Raw genomic sequence first — 10,570 nt, 5'->3', positions numbered from 1 at the left:
CAATGTCATTGATAAAAATTCTGCAGATAATTATATCTCACAAAACCACTAAACATACATGTACAAGTTAATCGCTAAATTAACACGTAACAAAGACAGGTACTTTTCAAAAAATTGTCCACAATAACTATGATGAAATATCTCGTAAGAGGACATTTATGTATTCTCGTTGTCATTGTATTAAAACAAGTATCGTATCCCTCTAAAAATTAATGCATTTTGAAATTGCTATAAACTAACTAAATCCAACTGTTATGTATATTTGGATGACAAATGAATGATAAAATAACACTAAGGTAAAATGCGTTAACATACAATTCTAAATAAAGCTATACAGACCGGGGAACACTCTAGCTAAGCATATATAACAAAACTAAAATCTATATCTTACGAGAACACAAACGTTATATAAATCTGAATAACATAAGCCAAAAATTTCAGTAGATGAGATTTGCAGAACGTTTTAGGCACACTGTTATTGAACTATACCGATACTAAGGTTTTATAAAAAAAATTTGTTCATGCATTTAACATACAAATTCCTATGTATCATAATATTCTGTATAGTTCTTACAATATCTAAATAGAATCAACATAAAAAAACATCCTCCACCTTACTTTGATTACAGTAAACATCCATCTATCTTTTGTAAGTTTCCCTACGTCTAATGTTTTTCTTTGTAAATTAGCAATATACAAAATGGCGTTTGAGTGCGTACTCCTATCCAGTTTCTACATAAATACAGAAGACCTTGTCCGTCTGTAATATGGACTGCCTGGTTAATTTTTATCCATATCAATAACTCTGTCCTCCATTGTCACATTTGTGTATTCCAATATATTAAAATCATAGTCCGGTATCGGTGATAATCAACTGTGGTACAGTTGTAAATATGTTTCAAAACCTCATATTTTAAATAATTCAAAGTTTTATCAGATTTTATCGGCAGATTCTGCTGGCATATGAAGCATTTACACTGGAATTCGATTGATTTTCCGGTTAAAATTAACAGTATTTTCTAAAACGACCCTGAAATGACTACATTTTGGGCATTCATTTTATCTATACTTCCCTTGCCCCAAGTCCTGAAAACTGTGAAATAAACATATTATTTTTTTCTTGCTCAAATTCCCCCTCCCCCGTAAACTCAAGTGTGTTTGCTGTTATCTGCCTGACCCTTACCAATAAAGGCCTGCCTTCTTGATACCGGGTTTCTACAGTTAAGTAGAAGTGATGACATCAAAGATTACGATTCTTCAAAACGTTAACAACGTTTACCCCGAAATATCGGCCACCAATTAATCGATATATTTATCGTATTCATGAAACGTCATTAATTACGCCCGATGCACTGCTGTGGAAGTAAGGGCCTTAATATTGTATTCTTCGGTATTACGACTTTCGATTGGCTCTTCGGTACGGTTGCCTATCTTTGGTTGATGAGAAGTTTGAAATATCAGAGACTAATTAGTTAACCGTACTTCATTCTTTACGTATAATTTGTTCTCACTCAAACCGGCCGATTACTTCAACGAATTGCTTGCAAGCCCTTTAGAGTCTTGTATCTCAATCATATAAACTAGTTATGACAGAGTTTCTGGTCACTCATCCATCCTCTCAAACGGAATGTCGACGTGCCTGGATCTCACTGTGCCAAGGAGAGTACATCTCTATGGCCGTGTAATAGTATGTTCATGACTTAACAATGTGGCCGAGCAATTAACCGTATTTTTGTAAAATCCAGGTGCAGAGCTCATCCATGATGTCATATCTTGCAATGTTCTCGAGATGTTCGATAAGAGTAAGTTGATCACGGTCTCCCTCCATGCTGGTGTTCATATAATTGAGCACATCCTGGGGTCCGTCAAACACATTTATTCTAATGTGACTTACACCCAGCGATAGAGCTAAGTCACGAAAGTACTTGATGGGTTTCTCAGATGTGCCGCTGTTCGGTGGTACTGTTAACAATCCAGTGATGGTATCTCTGATGTGAATGTCGTCAAGTACGTCATCGATAGGCTTACCTGTGTAAAACCAAAAAAACATCTTTGTATTAGTCAGAGATCAAATTACCTATATTTGTTACATACGTCAGTTTGATATTGCAACAGTGAGATTGCTAAACCTGACATGCCACGATGAATAAGTAAGGTGAATGTCTTACAGAGCGAATAAACCACAAACTACATCTCGAAACCTTGTTGTGCAAATGCCAATCAAAAAGAAGGCTGCACACACGTCACTAATTGCATGAATTATTTCACACAAGAAAACCATTACCTTTTGCGATTATTTTAGCTGTTTGTCTTATTGTCGCTGTTTCTTCGTCAATGTCACATTTCCCACTCTCTGCTCGCATCTACAGTGAAACCGAGGGATGATTACAAGATTTAGGGTCAAAACGATTACAATTAGGCTGTGACGATTTCAAACTCTTCGAACGGTTAGTTGCTCTGCTTGTCTAATCAGTAACTGCATGTTTATAATCGTCACATTCTAATTGATAAATGACATGCGTGTTTTTATTCTCAAATGTATGGATTTAACATTTCAATGTTTGACAATAAACAAGTATCATCATCTAAATCTACTACATATAATTTTTCAAATAAGTTAAGGCATTTAAAATGATTCAACTGCTTAATCGCTTTCCCTACCAACTTTAAGATATCTGGCAAATTCCACATTTGTTTATGGAGCGAAGACAATTTTTACCTTCGGATGTTCCGTTTGTAATGGTTTACGTTTAAGGCCACCATTCTCATCATCTGTCGCTGTTTGAATGAGTGCTGCACCTCTAGAAGACACCGCTATGTTTACATAAGCTTTTTCACTGTCTGGCGACTGCCCCTCCGGCTCGTTGTGAATCACGCCTCCATCGCCAGTATCACGTTGGCAAGAAAGTAGCGGATTTTCTTCTTCTGGTTGAGATTCTCTAGATATCGAATGACGAGGAAATAATGGTCTTTTAATCTTCACCAGTCTATTCTGTTCTCGATTTTCGTTGATAATGTCAAGTTGTTCGCTGCAAAGTGGATCAGGATTTTCCCCGATGTTGTTGTCAGCAATACCTTCGTTCATAGCCCTACATGTAAAACATTTATACACATCGATGAAAGTGAAAAAATAATGTTTATAACAATCTACCAAGAAAATAGAAAAAAATTCAAAAGCATTATGCATGACCTATTACCGTTTCTAACCAGATATGAACTGAATATGCTCACGTGTTTTACAACAGGTTCATTAATAGTCAGTAACAGACTAGAAAATTTTAGCATTTACTCAACAGAACAACTTGACCTACTAATGTGACCCCTGAATGGGAGGAATGACTTTGAGTTTGACAAAATTACAAATTTAGTTATCAAGCATTGAAATTGACTGCCGATGACTCGACATGTATTGACATTTATCAGACACTACTGGACGCATGAAATAATACAGTATGACATGAATTACTGCATACTTTTTGACTGTTATGAAGTTGTGTAAAACAATTGTACCTTTGACCTGTCTTATATCAAAGTGACAAATCAACGAGCAAGGAGATGTTACGCAACATTTGCAGACCTCAGGATAATCACTAACCAAAACACAAGAACAAAGGCAGACATTGTATATTCTGACAGCAGTTCAATTGAGCACACGACGCGTGTGTAATATGTAAATGAGCTAATTATTATTTGACACGCCCAATGCTTCTCAGTACAATTAAATATTTATCAGATCAATATCTGTAGCAAGTTTCATCAAATGTAATGCTGTAATTTTGGAGTAATATCACTAATTACAAAGTTCATTGAATATGCAAATGAACCCTTACTTAACTCCACACAACTAAATGCTTTACAACACAATTAGCTATCTGTCAGATCGGTATCTGCAGCAGATTTCATCACATTTGATTCAGTTTTTTCGGAGTTATATGACTAATTACAAAACTTCATAAAATATGCAAATGAGCTATTTGTTAACTTGACACTGCCAAATGCTTGTCAGTACAATTAGATATTTATCAGATCAATATCTGTACCAGATTTCACTGACTTGGGTGCCGTGATTTCAGAGTTATATACCTAATTACAAAGTTCATTAAATATGCAAATGAACCCTTAATTAACTTGACACTACTAAGTGCTTTACACCACAGTTAGATATCAGTCAGATCAGTATCTGCAGCAGAATTCATCAAATTTGGTGCAGTTATATCGGAGTTATATGACTAATCATAAAACTTCATAAAATATGCAAATGAGCTATTTATTAACTTGACACTGCCCAATGCTTCTAAGTATAATTAGATGTATATCAGATCAATATTTATTGCACGTATCATCAAGTTTGGTGCAGGAATTTCAGAGTTATGTCACTAATAACAAAAGTTCATTAAATATGCAAATGAGCAGATAATTGACATGACACTCATAGTATCATCATAATGTTCTGAGATCGTCATCTGTGAAAAGTTTCATGAAATTTTGTGCAGTAGGGAAACCATTGTACGGAAAAAATGATATTGCATAACTTCATTAATATGCAAGCCACACTAACCAAAATCTAATCAGTTCTTGCAAGTAGCATACGGTACCTGTCTACCAAATCTGAATTGAATCTGTTCAGGCGTTTTTGAGTTATCGTGTAAACAGACAGACAGACAGACAGACAGAGACACACACACACCCACACACACACACTCACACACAGACACACGGACAGACAGACAGACATCGCTATGACATTAGCCCACGTGTGAACACGTGAGCTAAAAAATTAGCACCATCTTGATAGGTGAACAGGTGAACTCTTTTTAGCTGAATGTAAGCTTATAACGTGATAAAATGAACAAATTACATAAAACATCACGATTGGAACTGATTTGGGATAATTGGATTTCCATATTTTTCATATTTCTCAAAAGTTTTAGGTGCCGTATAGCTGAATGTTGCAATATTGCAAATTACTCATAAAAACAAGAGTGTGCTGTAAAAAGAAAAGCAGATGAGAATATGTTTGTAGAGTAAACCGACATTACTTATCCAATTATCCCAAATTACTTCCAATCGTGTTAAACTTGTAATTGAATCTAATGCGTACATTAGTTCAATATCGTATTCCAATCACCATTTTGATCACAGTGTCTTTCATTACCGTACAATACGATTACAAAGGACACGTTACCTTTCATTTGGTATTTCTGATGCACATTGGCTTCTCTTTCTTGACGCCGCCTCCGCATCATCCAGTATCTCAACAAAATCTTCTGCATCATGGTCATCATTAGCAACTGGGGAAAATGTCGGTCACAGAAACGAAAGGAAAATCTATCTCAATTTGATGCCAATGCAGCATTCTAAATCCGTAAATAAAACTATCTGCCGATTCCTGCTAGCGCTTCATGATAAACTTTGAATGCAAACAAAAAACAAAAAACAAATGAAACAAACTTGTTAATTGATAACTGATAATGGTGATTTATCATGAAACAGAGATCATAAATTTTATTCCTACATCGAATTTATTCTGCGGAGTTTTCTCTTTAGGAGCAATCCCACATGACAGGTGAGATCATTATGAAAGGATCGATGGCGACATGGTACGTTTTACGACTCCGACATCAAGCACAAAGCAAGATAATTTCTTGCATTCTGAATTAAACCGGAGTAGGTTAACATTGATTTTTTAAAAAACCATTTCGCACTCACATCTTTATCATCTTATAACATTTATCTCATAATTCATATACGTTGTTCCCTTGTTTGGCACGAAACTCATTTTATTTGAACAAACCGGTGACAGGCAGAGGGTATTACCTATAGAGAACATGCTTGAAATATGATGTGCTATGTATAGCACGTTAACATTATTTGGCAAAGATCCTTGTTCCTATTGAGTTATTACTCAAACACTCAAGTAAATCTATTGTGAATGTTATGATGTTATCTGTATATTCGTTTTGGAAAATATTAAATGGGATTTCTATATTTTTGTATTTTCATCATTTACCTCGCAATTCTCGAAGCTCGTGGATTTCTTTCGGGCGTTCCTCGGCACATCGTAATCTTCGATGAATAAACCTCCAGTACACTATCCACATTAAGCAAAGAAGTAAACCTGCGATCACGCACGCCGCATTCACGGCTACAAGGCGCATCATATTTGCATGGTATTTTCCCTTGTTACGTGTATCAGCGTCATCACGTATATCTCCTGAAAGTTGATTAATTGGTATAATTTTAGTATTTGAATAAATGTACAAGTTAGAATGTCATACGTTGATTTCCTTTGCAATTTTTTTCCACGATAGTGAGAAAAATTGACCTCTCTGAAAGTTCACCGTGTGGGCCTTTCCCCGTCTTTCAGAAGACCACCCGATATTTTTATTTTATTTTTATTATATATGGTGAACTTCGCTCGTTCAGAGGGCGGTCTCATAATCGACATTGCATAAACCAGAGAATTGAGGGCACACACGCAAATAATTGCAAGAAGTTTTTATCAATCTAGCACAGGAATTTTCACTGTTTATCAAACGCGTACTATCCTTTCGAATCGTAACAATTTATGATTGAAAACTACGTCACCTGCGTTGTCCAAAGCATCGTCTTCTGTTGTTTGGTTTGGTGCTGCTGATATTCCCACTGTACTGGAGTCTTTCGATGAAGTAATGCTGGCCAATGCATCATCGGAAGCGGTCGGAACACCGTATGTCGCCAAAGGTGTCGCTCCTTCAATTAACTTTTTTGGCGTCTGCTCACTTGTAGTTGGTGATTTGCTGGTTTCAAATTGCATTACTGGTGTACTTGTCAACGTGCATGCCGGGTCAACGTCAGGTCGATAGTTACCACAGAATTCACAGTTACCATTGAAATCCTTGAAATACCTGAAAATTATACCAAAAATTATGTAAACAATTTTATGGCCATATTTTTCAAAGGGAATAACGTATAATTTAAGAAATACTAAAGCCATGGGGAGTTTTGCAAAAGAGTATATTTGTATGTATGAATTGCAAAAAAAAATGTTTTTTAACTGTAGCACTACTCCACACGTCAAAGTACAACGAGAATCAAGAACACTCTAGAATAGGCCAATTTTAAACTATAAAACAGTACAAGACTTCCATGGACTGCTCTAACGCTTAATTTCTTGCACAAATATTTTACTGTGGAAATCCATAGATACGGTGTTGTTGAGAGTGCCACTTAAAATGTGTGCTTATGCCCTATTATATGCAATGTCTGCAGGTTTTATGTACATGTGTGTACATGTATATATGTGTGTGCCTTGTGTGGATAATTTTTATTTTGAGAATATTAATTGATGATGAAGTCTCTTACATCGGTTGACAAGGACCACATCGTTTATCTCTGAAGCGTGTACAATCCGTGTCATTGATTGTGTTGGAACAGGAAACAGAGCAGGGTTTGCATGGTGCATAGCCAAACTCATCTGAATACGTTCCAGGTGGACATTCCTCGCACTCTGTGCCTTTGCCAACTCCATTTCCACACTCCTATCACGGTAAATAATCACAACAAAGATATAAACATCACCAAAATAGTCCATGGTAAAACTAAATTGCAAATGAACGTTACATGTAAATCGTCGAACCTTTATTTCAGAGATAGTATGAAAAGTGCTAGATTTCTTGCGATGACATGAGCTAGGCAGAACTGTATTTTACACCTTGTTAACAGGGGAAGAACTTCTTCAAGTCCAAGGTCAACCCACAGACCCTCGTGCATTCGAATACGTCAAATAACAATGATTGACAATCACAACAATCATACCCCAAGGCCTGATTTATGTGATTACCAGATGCTGGACAACACATGGGTTGGCGTTGAAAGCAGAAACGGCGGCGGAAATTCTACAGCTTCAGAGAGTAAAATTTGATTTTTACGGCAATCTTTTTGAGAGAAGTAAGTCGCAAGATTTGTTAGTTTAATTGGTTCTTCTATATTAAATTTAGTGTAGCTTGGTTTAACCAAAAATGGAAAAAAACGTTTGCGTGTTTGTTCAGAACACAACAGGTGCACTATCGAATATCTTAGAGTGCGTGCAGATAGGTAAAATAAAAATTACATAATGTAAATTTGATGAAAACACATGTACCAATAAACTATAACCATGATTTACAGGAGCCTGGCGTCGCTGAGTACGTTCCGCCTACGTAAACATGCGCCAACACTGAGGGAGCCATGCCATCTAAAACATGATCGTGATAGCCAGTTTTGTTCACAACCTCAATTTCGATAGCATATACCATAATCATGGTCGTACTACGGATGCAGTGATCGCGTTGAATTTATTTCCAACTTGGAGCATCCTTCAAATTTAGATTTCCGTATGCCCATGGGGTAATTTTACCTGCATAGTTTCCCGAACCAAGCGTCCTATGTCGGCATTGAATGAAAAACTAAATATCATTTATTTTTGAGCCGTTGCCGTACATGTAAAAGGTCACCATGGTCGTCAGGTCACGTCTGAGAAAAAAATCGTAGACGACTATCGTCATTTCAACACAAAATACCATCATAGAAGAACAGAGTAGGAGACATTAAAAGTGAAGCCGAGCAAACAACTTCAACATTTCGTCATCAAATTTCCGACCTTGCTACTGTACAGATGTGCTGATCACAGAATCTCGACAAGTAACCGTGATCATTAATATGCAGTCAAAATTCCAACTGAAACATTAGCCCATACTTGACCCTATTTTCGTTAGCGGCGCAGCCAGCGGTAGAAATGGGTAAGGAGATCTGACTATCGATCATTAGACGGCTTGCCCTGCGCTAAAATGTTTGCGTTATGCAAATACAGGGCGTGACGATATTGTAAAGCAAATACATGTATCACCCTAAATTTAAAGTGTTGCTTGCTTGGCCACGTCAAGAGGGTTGCCTTATGACTATGTACTTCTAGCAACGACCCAGAAACTACGTCACCGTTTTATTTGTACGCATTTTGCAGGCTCGAAGATAGGTGTGTTATGTTTACCTCTACATGTGTATGTCAAATAAGTGAACTCTGTTCACCAACTCAACGTGCATAGAATTTACCAAATAGTGTCCAAGAGAGCATGACAAAAGAACAAAAGTTTTCGAATGATAATACAGTAGAGCTTTAAGTTACCTGATTTGGTTGAAATCCGGGGTTACATTTGGGACATTTCCTACACCGATTCCCCTCTTCCCTTGTTTCGTCTTCATACCATCTGAGCTCGCCATCCTCGATCGAACAGTTATTCCTGTACGGTAAACGATTTGCCAACTTAATGGATCCTGGATCTCCAGGACTGTGGAACGGCAATGCCAAGTTCTGGATGTGTTGAAAAAAGTAATGTGAAAAACACCCCTAGGTGTTAGGCCTAATATTTAAAAAAAAAACACAAAAAAAACACCAGTATTGTTGTCGCTAAGACAACAGGAAAATCGTACTTTTCTCCTTACCTGCGAACTGTCAGAGTCGGAAGATGATGATGATTCGGATATTAAATCTGCCAGCAGCAGGACATTTATGATTACTACAATCAAAACCATCTTGACCATCTTTACCACGCACCAATGAATGTTGATCTTCAACAAAAAATGGGGATTCCCACAACCAACTCGCGATCTGCAGTGTAAACAAAGAAGAAAAGATACACAAGCCTATTATTATCAGCGTGAAATTATTTTGTTTCGAGAGTTTCGTTTAATATAAATGTTTGATTTAATATAGGCTTAACTGGACAAAAATCAAACGCCCATCACTGTTTTGTCAATAATTTAGTGCAAAAGACCATTTCCACCGCGTGAAACTACCGTGACATGCTCGCTAAGTGATCGTATGTCTCAGAGCGCGGAGACGTCAAGACAAATCTCGATAACTTCACTCACGTCTGTGGATTTGCTGTAAGAAAATTATTCCGTATAAAATGTTGTAAAACCATAATTTCTCCACAGCTTTGTGCTCAGGTACAGAACGATAGCCTTACCAGTTAAAAAGAAAAGTATTCCTGTTCAGTTGGCTTTCTTGTACTTTTGCAACCACCTGTGGCTCTCAGCACTGTACAGTTTTGCAGCCGCCCGACTTCTAGAAAAAAAAAACTGATTTGCGCCTGAATTTAAGTGCATAGCGTATTCACGTTATAACATTATACGGGGCACCCTACGATTCGCTAGCTCAGAAGGGTAAGTCCCGAATGGGACCCACTCTCATGATACACCGCTAAATATTAAACCACTGGCATGCTTTTAATTTGTCCGTCGTGTTTTCATTTGCGGATCGAAACACTTTCGCTGTTTCAAAAAGTTGGCTCAAGTGAAAGTCTTAATCAAATAATTTAAAGTCTGTTGTATCGCCAAGTATAAGTATGTGCACCTACTTAATAGCTTAGAGGATAAAGTGACGTCACCCTGTGAGTGATCTTTTACAACTAATAGAGTAAACAACGTTCGAATTCTTGGCTTCGGCCCAAGTCAGCCTCGTGATCGTAAGGATAACATACGCATGCTTGATTTCGCAATACACAATACCCAGTGATACCGTGACGATCAATGAGCCAAAACAGTTAAAGAT

The 10,570-nt window shown here is 37.1% G+C and overlaps 1 protein-coding gene across 1 annotated transcript; it reads right to left on the bottom strand.

Moving 5' to 3' along the window:
• Positions 1–1,720: 1,720 nt before the first annotated feature.
• Positions 1,721–10,322, bottom strand: LOC139132225 (tumor necrosis factor receptor superfamily member EDAR-like). The gene is made up of 9 exons (XM_070698615.1): positions 9,987–10,322; positions 9,460–9,625; positions 9,143–9,328; positions 7,345–7,520; positions 6,589–6,887; positions 5,186–5,291; positions 2,720–2,939; positions 2,285–2,363; positions 1,721–2,028 (listed from the first exon to the last, which is right to left on the bottom strand). Exons 2-9 carry the CDS (start codon positions 9,556–9,558, stop codon positions 1,721–1,723), a joined length of 1,473 nt encoding a protein of 490 aa, XP_070554716.1. The 5' UTR covers positions 9,559–9,625; positions 9,987–10,322.
• Between the last annotated feature and the right edge of the window lie 248 nt (positions 10,323–10,570).

This window comes from Ptychodera flava, chromosome 4 (assembly GCF_041260155.1).
Source record: "Ptychodera flava strain L36383 chromosome 4, AS_Pfla_20210202, whole genome shotgun sequence".
Taxonomy (NCBI): domain Eukaryota; kingdom Metazoa; phylum Hemichordata; class Enteropneusta; family Ptychoderidae; genus Ptychodera; species Ptychodera flava.
Note: the sequence above shows the minus strand (reverse complement) of the source record. Positions and strands in the feature narration are given on the sequence as shown.